The sequence below is a fragment of the Callithrix jacchus genome, chromosome 15, assembly GCF_049354715.1.
Source record: "Callithrix jacchus isolate 240 chromosome 15, calJac240_pri, whole genome shotgun sequence".
Lineage (NCBI taxonomy): Eukaryota > Metazoa > Chordata > Mammalia > Primates > Cebidae > Callithrix > Callithrix jacchus.
The window spans coordinates 53,365,165-53,380,685 of NC_133516.1; the positions used below are offsets into that span (position 1 = coordinate 53,365,165).

At 43.7% G+C, this 15,521-nt stretch overlaps 2 protein-coding genes across 2 annotated transcripts in view; one reads left to right on the plus strand and one right to left on the minus strand.

Moving 5' to 3' along the window:
* FOXP1 (forkhead box P1) overlaps positions 1–11,872 on the minus strand; it is a 635,694-nt gene extending 623,822 nt beyond the window's left edge. The window contains exon 1 of the mRNA XM_054245862.2: positions 11,723–11,872. The gene's annotated coding sequence lies outside the window, so the exon portion shown is untranslated. The remainder of the gene's footprint in view (positions 1–11,722) is intronic.
* On the plus strand, positions 11,754–13,896 carry LOC118147771 (uncharacterized). Its single transcript, XM_035274650.3, has 2 exons — positions 11,754–12,960; positions 13,661–13,896. Exons 1-2 carry the CDS (start codon positions 12,026–12,028, stop codon positions 13,755–13,757), a joined length of 1,032 nt encoding a protein of 343 aa, XP_035130541.1. The 5' UTR covers positions 11,754–12,025; the 3' UTR covers positions 13,758–13,896.
* The last annotated feature ends 1,625 nt before the right edge of the window (positions 13,897–15,521 follow it).

Genomic DNA, 15,521 nt, shown 5'->3' on the forward strand with positions numbered 1-15,521 from the left:
TATGGAACATGATCTATATAGTTTATATTTTTAATATGAATTCCATATTCATATATATATATATATATATACACACATACAGAGAGAGATACACTCACATATATGTGCTAATGTAGGCATCCACATTCATAAGTATATTTAAATATAGTTATGGATATCATTATGATCCCAATGGCTATCTGACTCAGTGAAAATCAGTCTCGTTTCAACCCCATTCTCCTCATGAACAAAGGTGTGGCTCAGCTCTGATCATCCCTTAGGTCTTCTGGAGCTCTGACAGGTCCGTACCTGAGGGGTTAGGGCAGTCTACGACGTTCTTCCACAGATACTCCAAGTCTCAAAAGCAAAGTGACCCCCACTGCCTCCTCATTCTGACAGGAAGCTTTAGTGCTCACTTGGCCTGAGTAAAGGAAAAGAAACATTTTGTTTCTTGTTTTCTTTTCTTTAAGATAAGGCTATGGATAATGGTTGTGGATATTGTACAATCTAGGAATACTGTTAAAGCATTTTTTTCTGAGTTATTCATTTTAAGACTCTCCCCAGTACAAGGGTGAAGGATACTTGGACACAAAACAATGCCAGTTCAAGTTGAAGGGAAGCATTCCATCCTCTTTCAGCCTCCACTCAGCTCCCTGACACACGGTGCATGGTCTGGCTCCCTGGGATTTTCCCATTCGGAAAGGGAAGCCGTTCACTGAGCCAGCCTCTGTGACCACCCATGATCTGAATTACCCACAGGTGTTCGAAAATACAGAGGGATCCAGCGTAATTAAGAGCATTAAGCAATCATCTCAGCCCAAGGAGGCAGTTGAAGAAAAGAACAGAGTTTGGGCAACACTCGGGGAAATAAATTCCACAGCCTTTCACCAAGTTGAAATCTTGGCTTTGGACACACATAAAAATGAGCCTGGCCCGATCTTAGCTCCCAGTGGACATCTGCCAGATCACAAGATTTGACCCAATTGGCCTGCCTTACCATAGAGAAGGCCACTGCTGGAGCAGCAGATGGTACTTGCTGGTAAGAGCCAACATGGACGGACAGGGCTGTGGCAGGGAAATGGCAGAGCACAGCTGGCCCCAGCCTGGGTAGGAGGCTTTGCTTTGAAGAGAATCATTTTTGTAATGCATTTTTTAAAAATAACATCAATCTGATTTCCTTGTCTTGTAGACTTCAATAACTTTTCATGTCCTACAAAACATTGCTAATTATTCTTTTATTTTCTCTCTTGTCACTAGGTACTGTCGACAGTAGTAAAACAACTGCTAAACTATCCACGGAGAAATGTCTGTTACGGAGAATTGTGTTAGAAACGCTTTGTTGACAAGGAAGGTAGTATCAGTGTTTTCCCGTAAGGTTTTAGTAACCCAGGAAAAGCTAAGTTACAAGTATTACTTCTCTTTAAGTAAACCATTACTAAGTATGATCTTATTTGATATGAAAAACTCAATTTAAAAAAAAAAAAGAAAGCTGCTGTCTAATGGGTGATACCAACTCTAACAGTCCCTGGCTAACACAGACCAGTCATTTAAAAAGACCATTATCCGAACAGTCCCCCTTTGGTATCATTTTCCCCATTCTTCAGGGAAACACTATCTACCTTTACACTCGTTTTGTTTACCATCTCTGGTCATTTATGGTATTTACTGAGTATCTGATATTCTTAGTCAAATGTCCGGACAAATAACCAAGTTGTCTAGTAGGGAAAAAAGATGAAGTTTTTCCAATCTTCCCTGGCTGGTCAAGGTAAACATTTCTAGATGGCCCGCATCAGTTAGCCAGGCTGACAAAAATGTCCTTTTTTCTTTCCTCTTAAATGACAAAAGATGATCATTTTGCTCAGCAATGAGCCTGACTAAATTGAAACTCTGTACATCAGAATTAAATATGTTCTAGCTACTCAAAATGAACAGCGTATTATTTATCACTAATACTTAATGACAAAAAAACTGATAACTTTCTCCGATTATGCCACTGATTTCATCTCGTCTCGCATCATCGATTCTTTTGGTCATTAGCATAATCACAGAGCATCAACTCTGGCTTATGCAGCAAGTTTGATAACAGAGATGAAAGTAGACACACACTATTTTAAAAACATGTTCCGATTTTCATCTAAGTATATCTTTATTTATATGGCTTTCTTACCATAAAGATGCCAGTCCTTTAAAATATGCAGAAATCACTTTCTACACTGAAGAACAAGGTGCTATATCATAACAAGGATACAGAAGTATAAAGCGCCTGTTAATTAAACATCGCTTTTTAACTCGCTACCCTGCATATGTAACTGTTAAGTTCTAAGCCAAGTCTTTAAATAAGAAAGAGAAAATGGCTAGGCTCCTTCAAATGAACGCTTTGCCTGTTTTTCTCCTTAATGTAAGAGATCAGCCACTTGATAGATTATTTTTCAAATCAAATTCGCTGATAAATGGTTGAGGTTTTTAAGGTTTTTTGCCCCCAAAACACAGGCAAATGAACAAATTATGAAGTTTCAGTCAAGACCGATGGTTTCTTATGAATCTGAAATTTTCAATGTACAGAATGCTGCTGGCTTTTAAGGTCAAATGCAAAGAACTCATCTTGAATTACTATCCAGTATTTCAAAAGGTTCACATGGAAAATGAATAAACTACAGCTACATGTATTCACATGGACGAATTTTACTAACTGTTGATTTTTTTATTTTTTAAAAAGAGCAAGTTACTGGAGAACATGTATACTCGGATGTTATCAGAATAAGACATGCAAAACAAAACCCTGTATTTTGAAGAATTCTGTACACGCATACACATTAAACATAGAAAGAACTACACAAGATGAAAACCACCCAGCTGCCAAAAGTGGTGAAGTAACCGCTAGGAAAGAAGGAAAGAGGTGAGAGGAGGATGGGATTCCAGGAGCCTCTCCTACCTGAACCAGCAGCATCTTCTTTCTTAAGCTGGGCTACAGGTACATGGGTGCTCACTGATTTATTCTTTGTTCCTTTTTTGTGCCTTACATATTTCACAAAGAAAATGGAAATATATAAGCACACAGTTTTAAGATAAATCGCTTTGTAAATATCAGCCTGATTTCTCCTTAAAAAGGAAAGTTGAGTTGTTCTCAACTCAGAGATCAAAGTGCTTGAAGCCAGGGCATCACACTCTATTCAACAATTCTCCGACTGTGACAAATACTGAAACCCAGCAACCCAATATAAAATCCATTTCCACCGTTTTCAAAAGTTCTTTAGGATTATACGTAAAGAATTCGTTAACCTTAGGAGACTGCTCTAGGAAAGTCACCTCTAACAAAGAGATACTCTGTATTTAGTAAAAATGACTGTCCTGCTTCTTAAGCAAAACAAAACAAAAGCAAACACAGAAATGAGATTTCTCTCTGAGTATCTTTTTAATTTTGAGTTGGCATGAATACACACACAAGGTAAAATATGCAAGAAGCATACCTTGTGTGTGATGTCAGGACATAGAGTTATCAGAAAAGGTGAACTTCTGCCAGGTGGAGAGTCCCTCTGCCCCCACCCCCACTGCATCCTCATCTCATCCCAGAATATTTAAACCTTGTGCTGCAGTTGCCATAAGCACAGCAAGAGAAAACGAAGAAGTACCCCCAGTCAGCGGCAAGGAGGATAACTTGCTTCTACAAGTATAAGAATTTGTTGTAAGCTTACCAAAGTTACGGCTGCGCGTTTACTATCAACATGCATCACACTACAACAAAAGCCATTATTTAGAAAATAAGATGAACACAATGAAGCAGTTGAACCCTTCTTAAACCCAGAGAAGGCACGCAAAACAACTGCGGGTCTGCAACAACATGCCTGATGGAGACCATAAAGGAACACAGGGGACTGAATGATTTTCTATTTTAACAGACCATTTTCTCCAAGATTAGTTAGAGTTGCATATGGACAGCGATGCTATCTGAAACTGCCCCACTCCTCCTTCCCAAGGCTCAACTAGCTTCCTTCCAAATAATTAAATGGGGCAAACTTTCTATTAGAAAATGTCTATCATATATCACTAAAAAAAAGGTCTATCATTGATTCCCTAATGAAATATCAGTTAATTACTTAACCTTTCTTAATGAAATGATTAACATCCTTTCAACAAACAAGGTGGAATGACTTCACATAAAGCTGTAGATTACCAGTGACAGTGGTAACTATGTGTCCCCTACCATTGTGCCGTCTGTTCTTTCAATTAGCTCCATGTTTCATCTTTTATAGAAATTCTTCATGCAGTGGTAGAGACGCTCTACTTTTAAAATTTGGTCTGGGAGACTGTTTTTTTAAGTGCATCGGGGTCACAACAGAAATTTTACAAGTTTTTATCAGAGGAATATCCCCAATGCCACCTAAACCTACAGACAAAGCAAACTGTGAAGTTATAAACATGAAAACAATTGCCAAGTTTTGGGGAGCTGTTAAAATGAAGCCACACCCAAAGTCAAAGTGGAAATTAAGAATTAGGTGTGGGCATTTTGGACACGTTATTACTGGGTAACTTCAAAAGGCACATTATTAATACAGATGAAAAAAATGTCTGAACAACTTTTATTTAAATAACTCTTTTGATCTTAGTGTTTAGATCTTTAGTTGAAGCCCTGAATATTTAAACAAGCCTCTTTCCCATTTTATCTTCCTTTATTTCATAATCTTGTAGGATGCCTTCTTCTTAGGATTTTGGTTTCTTTATTTCTATGGCATTGTTGGCTAGGATATTTCCATCAATATTCGTGCATGCCCCATCACATACAATAGAGAATTTCCCAAGATGCTTGGGAAAATGAAAATACTTCTGCCAGCAGGGTTAATCTAAAGAGCAAACAGTTACGATTTTAAAAATTAAGATGGAATACTCAGAAAAAAAAATTCTAGAGAGCCATCTGACACTAATTGGTAGCTACAGCATGACAACACCCATTGGGAAACATGGATGCAGACGAGACGAAATTCGGAAGGAAATTATCTGATATTGACATTTGGTGAAAACTAGTGATGTTCCAGATTATTCCTGATACTTTGTAGAATTGTGAGGCTCTTGTTGTGCCTCTGTTTCTCTAAGTCTCTAATGTTTCTTTTTGTGCATGACTCTGAAAAAGGAGCCCCGTTTTCCTATCTTAGGTTTTACAATGGCCAACCAATTCGATTAAACCTTTAAGAAGAGGTTGCAGGCTTTCCTCCAACTCTGATAATTGACAGCTCCAGTTTTCCCACTTTGGTGGGCATCAGAACTATGTGGAGTGCTTTTTAAAAATGCAGACACTGGCCCGACCCCAGATATGGCACATCCAGGAGTCGTGCAACTGTGTCTGTTTTGGGAACAACAGCTCTGCTGTGATTTCAATACTTGTGCTTGGTTAAAAACCACAGTTTTTCCTTCATAATCAAAATGTATTAAAAATAACACAGGATGGGTCTGAAGGCAAAATCAAAGAAATAATCAGTAAAATCCAAGTGAAGATAGAGATTTCGGTTCCAGAAATATAGCAGAATAAGTCACTTGATTCATGGGTCTCTACTGTGCAACAGAATTATCAAGGGAAGTTTGTTATAAATGTACGTTACCATGTCAGTCAGCAAAAATTCTGACTCAAAGATCTGTATTTTAATAACCTACACACACACACACATTGGGGGGGGGGGAGAGAGAGAGAGAGAGAGAGAGAGAGAGAGAGGTGAGCAGGGGACCTCACTTTGAACCAGGCTGAATTAGGACCAACTGCAACCTCCTTCAACTTCAGACATGCGCATCCACCTCCATCTCCGTGCTCAGCCCCAGGAGGGGAAGCCACCAGTGCTGCTGGTTGGGCATCACGGATCAGGAGATAAGTAGCAGGGTGGGAGAAACTGGAGCAAAACTCACATCACACCCTCCCCCACAAAGGCTGCAGTCGCTGTCCCAAGAGCACCAAGAACATCTTTTAAACATGTGAGTAATAACAAAACCCTGTATCATTAGATCCCTAGGCTCAAAGAATATACGTTAAAATATTACCCCTAATTCAAAAGAAGGGAGCCTGGAGCATTATGACTCAATTGCACAGCTGGGAGGGGGAAAGGACACCTCGGAAACTCAGTCTGATGCAAGAAATATTCTACAGTGTCCTAATAAAGTGAATCACAAAATTAGCTAAAATCAGAGCATCTGGCAAAATGTGGATGTCCACCCGAATTACGAGTAATAAATACATGTCCAAACATAAAACTCAGGAGAAAATCTTTGTCGTATCCTAAGCAAATCTCTTCTGTTGAACATAAACAGGTCCCAGTAATGCCACATTCAGATCCATGTTTCCCTCAGTAAATTGTCCTATAACATCCTAGCCTCTGATAACTTTAAACTGCTGAAATCAAACAGAATAACATGAGCTTTCTATGCAACAATCCCATTTCAGCTATTTAACTGAATTAGCAGCAGTCTGAGGAAATACAGCCATCGCAACATGATTCTGAGTATAGAGCAGTAAATAGTAAACAGAGCACTGGAACACTATTGTGTATGTATTCATGTTCCTTCTTTAAAAAACACTATTTTATTAAAAATGTGATTTGGAAGGAATGTGCAATTAGCTTTGCACAGGCACTGCTGAGATGTTCCTGAACACAGCAGACATATGTAAATATTTCGTGATATCAGTTCCGTTTGAGCAGACCTGTCAAGATATTTACAGGGCTTGACAGTACTTCTGTCTTTAATTAAATTTTTGCCCAGATACTTTAATATAATTTAAATAGATTATTAGTTGTCAGAATCTAATATAAATTTTGTTTATGATTTAGTTACTTTAAGTACTCAGATGGAAGGAGCTAATTTAACCCTACAACTGAGCAGCTTTAGGCACCAAGGCCAAATCACTAAAAAGCTCCCATTGCCCTTTGCACTCTCCCAATAATCTTAAATTATTACAACTGAATTGTAAATTTCATGGCACTAAACTGAGCCCCCCTCCCCTCCTTTTTAAATAAAACAGCTTGGGGAGGGTCATAAGGAAACATCCATTTACACCTGTTCAGGTACTAGCTTCTGCCTTTTAGGCAGCTGGTTCTCACAGAGGCTGGCTAGGTAGGAAACATTTTTTTCTCACTCTAAGTCCCATAAAATAACTACCGAACAAACACCTGTTGTGTACAAGGCAGGGAATGTATAAAAAACTGGCATCAGGGGCTTGCAAAAAGAAATAAAAGCCTTGCAGAGACATCCACAAGCCAATCTGGTCAATAGATTTCACGACTGGGTAAAACAACAGTGCGAAGAACATAGCTTCTGGCACAACCTTCTTGTGAATGGAGCTGACTTCTAAACAAGGCTTGAAAAATGCCTTAGCACAAACTGACTGTAATTAATAAGAATAATTTATTACAGAAACAAAGAACACTGTCTAATTGTGTTTCCCGGCCGCCATGCACTTTCCCCCACTGTACTTCCTCTTTGCAGAATACCAGCCTCACAGCCCTAATTGCAAGAACATTATCCATGGGATGCAAAACCAAAGCACTTCTAGAAATCAAACATTCCTTATGACATTTATATTTAGGTTGGCGACACAAGCCAAATCTGCTTAATTTCCATTAAGCACATGGTCACATGCACACTGAAATAAACTACAAACGTCCGGGGGGGGGGAAGAAAAACACTATTATGCAGAAGATATAACCCAAATTTCACCAGGTTTGCCCTTGTTTCATGAACTCGTCTCATCTCATGGCCTGCTGGTATTCCAGCTATTGGCGACTTTAACCTTAATTCATCCAAGTAATGTAGAAGAGAATTATGTTGAAAAATCAGTTTAGGATATAGATGCTTCCGTGTATAGCATATTATATAGCAAAGTGGCCTGCAGAGTAGAGTAACAAATCACAAGAAAGATCATTCAGAAAACGCATGGGCCCAAGTGCAAACGTACTTGGCTTGCTGGCTTGTCTCACAAACTTAATGTTTGATCACCTGGTGGGACTAACTACCATCAACTTAAAAAACAAAAATCCCCTGCAAACAGTAAAAGTGTATGTTGGCTCAGGTATAAAGTTCACCTGTCTATTCAGCAGATGCCTTTCTTGAGGTTATTTTCTTTAGAAAACAAACCTCTACCTGCTTGACAGCTTTATATACTCTAGATTCAAAAAACACATTTAAAAAGGAAAAAAAGGCCAATATTGCTGGTATAGCAAAAATGGCATTTACTATGACTGAAATCTAGAAAAGAAGTGTGACATCTAACAGGATAAGGAGGAAAGGAAAAGCCCTTAGCAAAAAAAAAATAAATAAATAAATAAAAAACACAAACAAATATACCACCTGTGTAAATCTAACCATGCTCTGGAAACCCTTTCTCAGTCCTGGAGAAACAGCTCAACTGAATGCCTTGAAGTTGCAATTAAATTGTAGTAATTTAAGATTATTGGAGAGCAAAGGGCAGTGGGAGCTCTTTGGAGGGTTCTCCTCCCCACTTAATGCTCTTCAGTCAGGGGTTAAATGAGTTTCTTTAACGTAAGTACCTTAAAGTAACTGAATCATAAACAAAATTTATACTATTTTCTGACAGCCTGAAATCTACTTAAGTTTTATTAATGTCTATCTAAAATTATTTTTAAAGGACAAAATTCTTGCTATACCCTTTAAATATTCCTGGCATTCCTACTGAAATGTGATAGGTTCCATAACACCTAACCTTGTCTAAATATACATACCTTTTGAGATGCGGAATCTTAGAAGATAGCGTTTCAAAATTGAGTTTGAGTCATAAGTAAAACATGAAAACCAAATAAATATGCACAATAAGATTGGCTGCAAAGAGGAAGCTGGGTTCAAAAGAAGTTGTCACATCTGCTATATTCCTTCTCTTTCTTAATTTTGGCATTGGACTTGCTGTGATATAAATATATTTGAAAAATATCACAATTCTTCTGTTAATTTAAACAACTGCTGAAAACAGACATACCCTCCGACAGAACCTAAGATGCAAATTTACAAGGCCAGGGGTATAGTCTTTCAAAAGGCAAAGAAAAACTCAGTAACAGCAAACCATGCCTAGGCTCAATACTAACTCAGTTAACTGTTGCTATTGTCCGTACAAATGATTTAACTAGAAAATATTTATAGCTTTTTCAGAACATTACATACTGCAGAAAACTGCCTGATAGCATCCATGTGTATGTTAAACTCACATTGCTTAATTATACAGTAAAGGTATATCCAGTAAAAACTAGACTTTGAAACATGTTGTGTACCATGGTTATGAAACTCTGGCTTATAAAAAATATATAAACTGCTTACTATGTGACCGACACTTGTTAATTAAAAATATCATCCATCCTTAAATAACAAGTATTTTTATTCTTCTGTGTGTGTTTACTTATCCTACTTCCTACTTTGTTCTACTTAATTTAAAATGACATTTAATTTGCGGATAGTTTAGCCAGGGGAAAAAAAAAAAAAGAGTGTTACAGTTTATACTCCAGGATTTAAACATAAACACAACATCTTACAGACATCTCCAGCAATATAAACCCCTTCTTTGAGACAGTTAATTTGAATAGTTGATGTTTCTTTCATTATACTTTGATAAACCTGTGAAAACAAAATGCTACAGTAATTGCTGTTACTACTCCCTTTAAAAATGTAAAGCAGTTAAATTTTCCTAGACAACAAGCAAGGACAAGTTACAGAGAACTTGAATAAAAGTAGCAACGTGGTCATGTTGAATGTCAATCTAAAAAAAGAGGTTATGTCTAATCTGGAGAGTGCTCTCTCTCGCCTTTTTAAATTCCAAGAGTGGGCTGACACAAAACTTCATCACCAGGGATTTTTTTTTTTTTTTTTTTTTTTTTTTGAGCTTTACATCAGATTTAAACCTTCACATACAAAACCTTGGCTTTCCTGACAAGGCAGATCTTCTAAACTCAATGTGAGAAAACGTTATCTAACTCTAGTGTAGGAGTCTAATGTTGGTAAAAAGAATTCCACTGCACAGTTCTTGGTAGCAAGACAGCCTCTGGACGACTTAATATTCCTTTAATACATTTTTGGGTGGCATTCTCCTCATAAAGACGGATGCATTAAAAAAAAAAATAACTTGTTTAGGGACTCGGCATCCATAAGGAACTCAAATGCTGCCCAGAGAGGGGCTGAGTATTTCCTTCCAAGTGAGCCTTCGCTTGCACAACAAAGATTAGCATTTGCAATGGTCCATTTCTGCATAAGTGAACATACAGCCTTGCTGCTTGATCGAATAGTCCAGGGTTCTCCGTGTAGCAGCTCCTGACAACCACCCAGCAGCAGTTCTGTTTGATCTCTCCTGCTTCCTTAATTTGGGTTGTCAAGGTTCAGCAGTTGGAGGCTGTTTACTTTACTTTTCCAAAAAAAAAAAAATGATTTTTTTTTCCCTCTCTCTCATACAATGACTAATCCAAAGTCTAAGGGGGGTGGGGGATGCAGCCAGTGGCAAGATGTTCAACCTTTTTTTCTCCCTCTCTGCTGTGAGATTTTAGCTGACACCTTTTGAATGGTAACTAGTTGAGTTCCTTTTTTATATTTTTCTTGCTCTTTAATTGTGAGACGTTTCAAATAGACAGAGTGGGAAAAAAAAATTTCAAATTTCTGAAACTGTGAGCCCAGTTTTCTTTTCCTGGACCCAAAAGGATGGGTATTTCCACTTTGAGAATCAAAACTCCAGTGGAATTCTAAAAAAGATTTGATACATTTCACTCTGGAACAGAAAAATAGCAGGAACTCCTCTGTCTCAATTATGTAGGCTATCCCTGGGTAGAAATCACCTGAAGTCTTACTATTTCTTTTCAAATTCTAGTTTACACATCTCCCTCCAAATTGATTCTCGCTGTGGTAAAACGGGGGTGGGGGAAAGGGGATAGAGTGGAAAAATTTTGCAGCGATTCTTCAATATATTTTCAGTAGTAGTAAAATTTCTTTAAATATCCTTGAGGTCTTCTCAACTCAGCTATTGTCCAAGTCCTAAACCCTCAAGTCTACGTACGACCAGTGGTGAAGTGTAGTCGATTTGAATGTACAGACGCCTTTCAAAGGGAATCCAGAATGCTCCTCCGGCATTCCTGTTTAAAGAGCAGTAACAAAAAGAAAATGCTAACTTGGAAAATACCTGTGAGCAGACATGAGCGCAATCCCAGCCCCTCAGAAGTGGACTGGAGAAGGTCAAATGCAACCAGATGAAATGTTTATATTAATTTCATTATTCTGCCCAAGTCTTACAGATGAGGGCTTGGGGGGTGGGGACGTAGGGAAGAGGAAGAAGTAAGTTTCATTTTGGGTCTTTTGGTCGAGCAAAAAGAAAATGAATTAAGACAGAAGCATAGGATGAACCCAGACTAAATCAATACACTTTGTAATCAGCCCAGCAAGGGTATTTGGACACAATGACTTGGAAATAATTAATAGTTATAAGAGGGGAGTGGGGTGAGAAGAGGGGCGAGGATGTCACCATATTTTATCGGAGCACTTTACACTCCACGCTAAACTTTGATCTCTAGATTTTCGGATTTAGGAAAGAAAGAAAAAAAGGGGAGGGGGAAGTCCCGTATTTCGAAGCACCTACCGGCCTGAGGATGGGCACAGTCCTCGCTCCCGGTGCCTTATCGCTAGGCTCGCGCTGCCCCGGCTGGCTGTTTGGGGACGGAGAACCCACGGCGCTGCCCTGGGCTCTCCGGTGTCCCTGGCCCCCACGCCCGCGGCCGCCTCGACTTACCCGCGGAGTCCGGGGAGAGAGTGGGAGCGCCGCCTTCACGCCCGCGGAGGAGGCGCCGGCAGCACCATGGTCCCCGGAGCCGCTTGCCGCTGCCCCCGGCCCGCTCGTTCGCCGCGCGCTCTCTTCCTCTTGCAAACTTTCGGGTTCTGCGGTCGACAAGAAACCGGGACGACCCTCAGCAAGTCTTCCCCGTGCAGGCTGGGGGCAACTGAAGGGGACGGGACGGGTGAGTAGGCCGAGGGGCCAGGACAGAGAGGGCAGCGGGCTCCGAGGACCCGCGAGTGCGCGTGGAGGGAAGAGAGGATGCGGCTCAGGGAATCCCTGCAAGGATCTCGAGACCGGGAAATCGGCCCGAGCCAAAGTCTCAGCACCTTCCCCAGGATCTCACAAAGTTGCAACAACAAAAAGGAGGGGGGAGGAATAGGGGGAAGGGGGTGGGATGGGGATACAATCGCGGGCGCAAGGTTTGGAGTTACAACTGTTTATTTAGTCCTTATTCTCACAGGGGGCGGGAGCTGCGCGGGAATGGTGGGGGCTGCAGGCAGAGATTTAGAAGCAAACACTTGGGAGGGGGCATGCGACTTTGTTTCTGGGCACGGAGCTCCCCGGCGCCCGCGTGTGTCACTGCCAGTCTCCCGGGACCAAGGCGGAGCTCACAACAGGTGGGGAGGGGGGCTCGTCCAGGGCCAAAAAAGAGAAGGAATCTTAAGTTTCCGAGCGCGACGTTGTCTGAATAGGAGGGAGGCGGGAGGCGGGGGCGAGGGGAGGCGGAGGCAGCAAATGACCGCGACCCCGCCGCAACTGGCAAACTCCTCGGCACCCGGCGCCACCACCACCGCTGTGGTCCCCAACCGAAGCGCACGCCGCCTCGGCTCGCAGGCTCCGGGGAATCGTCTCCGCGGGACAGGAATAGAGCGAGGGGAGCTCGGGAGGAAGGCAAAGCGCAAGCGAGGGACGGAGAGCCATCGGCCGCCAGGACTGGGCTGGAGGGACCAGGCTACAGGCACGCGTCGCAGGACAGATCGGAGCTTGGGAAATGCCCCGTTACCCAATCTTCAGAGGGGGATAAAATCAGAAAATGTGTGTGATGGAAGGAGAGGAATCCGGTGCGGCGACTACTCGCAGCGCATCCGGCTCCCGCACCCACCCGTGGATCTGGCCATGGCTGTTGCGGACGCGTCTCGGGAAACCGGGGACCGAGCGCGAGTGGGGGTGCGTGTCTGGCTGGGGGTGCGCAGGTGCGTGTTTGAATTTTCCGGGCTCCGAGGCGGTGGCGGGAGAGCTTCCTCGCCACTGACTCTCAGGGCAATGCGCGCGTGGCAGCGGGGAAGTTTCCCAGTGCGGGGCCCAGGGCCAGACGCCACAGTCAGTCTGCTGGGGCCCGCGGGGCAACTCAAGGGCACCGAGGGGGCACACACCAGCGGAGAAGAAAGGGGAAAAGTTTGCTCCAAGTCTAAACTTTGGGCCTAGGAGACGCCGGGCATGGGCCCCCTCCCGCCGCGGCCAGGACCCGGGACCCCTCACCGGCCCCACTCCTGGGCGGCCACCGGACGCCAACGCCGGGCATCGAAAGTTGCGCCGTGCGGCCTGGGCTTATTGATTTCTCTCCCCCAGGCGATCGTGGAGAGCGCTGAAAGAGGCGTGAAGGGGCCTAGGGGGAGGCGATCTCGCCTCCTCGCAGTCGCCCCCGCCCCCATTTGACTTATGCAAATAAACCCAAAGGGTGCGGGCGCCGCCGGAGCTCCCTCCACCCGCGCGCCGGCCCGCGGCCCCCACCCAACCCAGAGCTGGGCCCCGACCCTGGGGGGAGAGGAAGAGAGGGGAGGACTGGGGGGAGATGCACGTGGAGCCTGGAGGTGGAAAGTAGTTTTTTTTTTTCCATTTTTTTCTTTTTCTTTCTTTCTTTTTTTTTGTGCTGGTTGTTGTTGTTGTTTAAAGTGGCGGAAACAAGACAGGAGGCGGCTTGGGAAAAAGTGGAGCAGAAATGGAAAAATACAAACTCACCCGCTGCAAATGGTCTCTCGGTGCAAACTAAGGTGTTTTCGGGCCTTTCCCCGCGCGCGCCCACTCCCGCCCGCGCGCGCACCCCGGGCACACACTCACTCGCGCACACACGCGCGCACACACGCACTCCCGGGCGAGGGCCGGGCCGCCGCGAGTACAGCGTGCAACCGCCACACAATAAATAACAATAGATTCCTCCGCTCCGGACTAGCTTCCCGGAGCCCAGCCAGCGCCGGTGGCGGCGGCGGCGGCGGTGGCAGCGGCGCGGGTAGCACCGGCCGGGGGCGCCCCTCGGCCCGACCCCCGGCCTCCCGCTGGGATCCCCCCTCCGCCTCACGCACCCCGCCAAACACCCCAGCGGCCCCCCCGAGCGCGAGCGGTCCCCTCTTTGCCGTTGGCCGGGGCGCTGGCGCCCACCCCCTCCCCCCGCGACATCCCGGAACAAATAAATAAATAAGGCGCGCGAGAGAGGCCAACACGTCGCGGAGGGAGATGTTGTTATTTTTTGCTGTTGTGCGTCCCTGACGTCACATCCACCTGCTGGGTAAACAACCGGGCTCCCAGAAAAAAAAAAAAAAATCGCAATTGCCAAAGAATGGGGCGGGGGGACTGGGGGGAGGGATCCAGGGAGGGGGAAGAGAGGGGCGTCCAGGCTGGATTGGGAGGAGGAGAGGGAGGCAGAGCCCCGCGGACCAGAGAGAGGAAGGGAACGCCTGAGCAGTCCCTGGCAACAGAGGGATCTGGCAGGAAAGACCTGGAAAATAAGGGGCTTGGGGGTGTGGGGGGGATTCCTCAGGAGATGGGAAAAGGGGGCCCATTCAGACAGCGGAAAGAACGAGAAGGGAGAGTGTTAACAACTAGGGACGAAGATGGGAATGCGATGGCTATTTGGTTGGATTCTGAGCTAAAAATATGAAAGGGAGGGGAGAGGACAGGCTAGGATGTGAGTTTCCTCCAGTTAAAAGTGAAAGTGTTTTGCCATCAGTGACAGTTGAAGGAGAGGGAGGTGGGAGGTAGTGTTTTCAACCCCCTTTCTCCTTCTCTCCCGTCCTCCCTCGGTCTCTCCTCTTTCTTTCTGCACTTTGTCCAATGAAAGAAGGCGAGTTCGGGAGGTGAAAGTTCAGCAGAAGGACAAACCTCTGTTTGCAAGGAAACAGAAACCCCGCCAGCCAGCGAGGGGTTTGCTCCCCTGTTTCTCGGAATCAGGAGAGTGTGAATGTGGGACGAGCTTCTGCCCCTTCCTCGTCAGTCACTGCAGGAATGTGCAGTGGAGTCCACTTTGTGGGAAAGTGGCTGCATCAGGAACCGTGTTCTTGCCATGGCTCCTCTTAGGAAAACGCCTGGGGGCTAGCATGTCAGTCCGTTGTTTAACACAAATTACCTGCTCTCCCAGTGATCAGTCACGTGCAAAAAGCTTTGTCCAATTCTTTGAAAAGGTGAGATTTTTTTTCTTTTTGCGGTTTTGAAGTTTGAATTTAGAAATTCGAAGGAATAAATTAGGATCCTGACTGAAATGTTTTGAAATATATATACATAAAACAAAAGACACTAGTATTGCTTTCTCTTTTATCAATACAAATAGAGAAGGAAGCGGAGTATTTGTTTCCAAAACGTGATTTGGAAAGCTGTAAGACCTCTATGCCTTTTTGTTGCTAATAGAAATAAATTTTTTCAGACCCATCACCTCAGAAGAGGCCAGACTCCCAAACCAGTATTTCCAGCTACTGGCTGGATGGTGTACACCAGGCCAATTCTTCATGAGAATATATTAAAAGTCAGCCCTGTGGATTCCTAC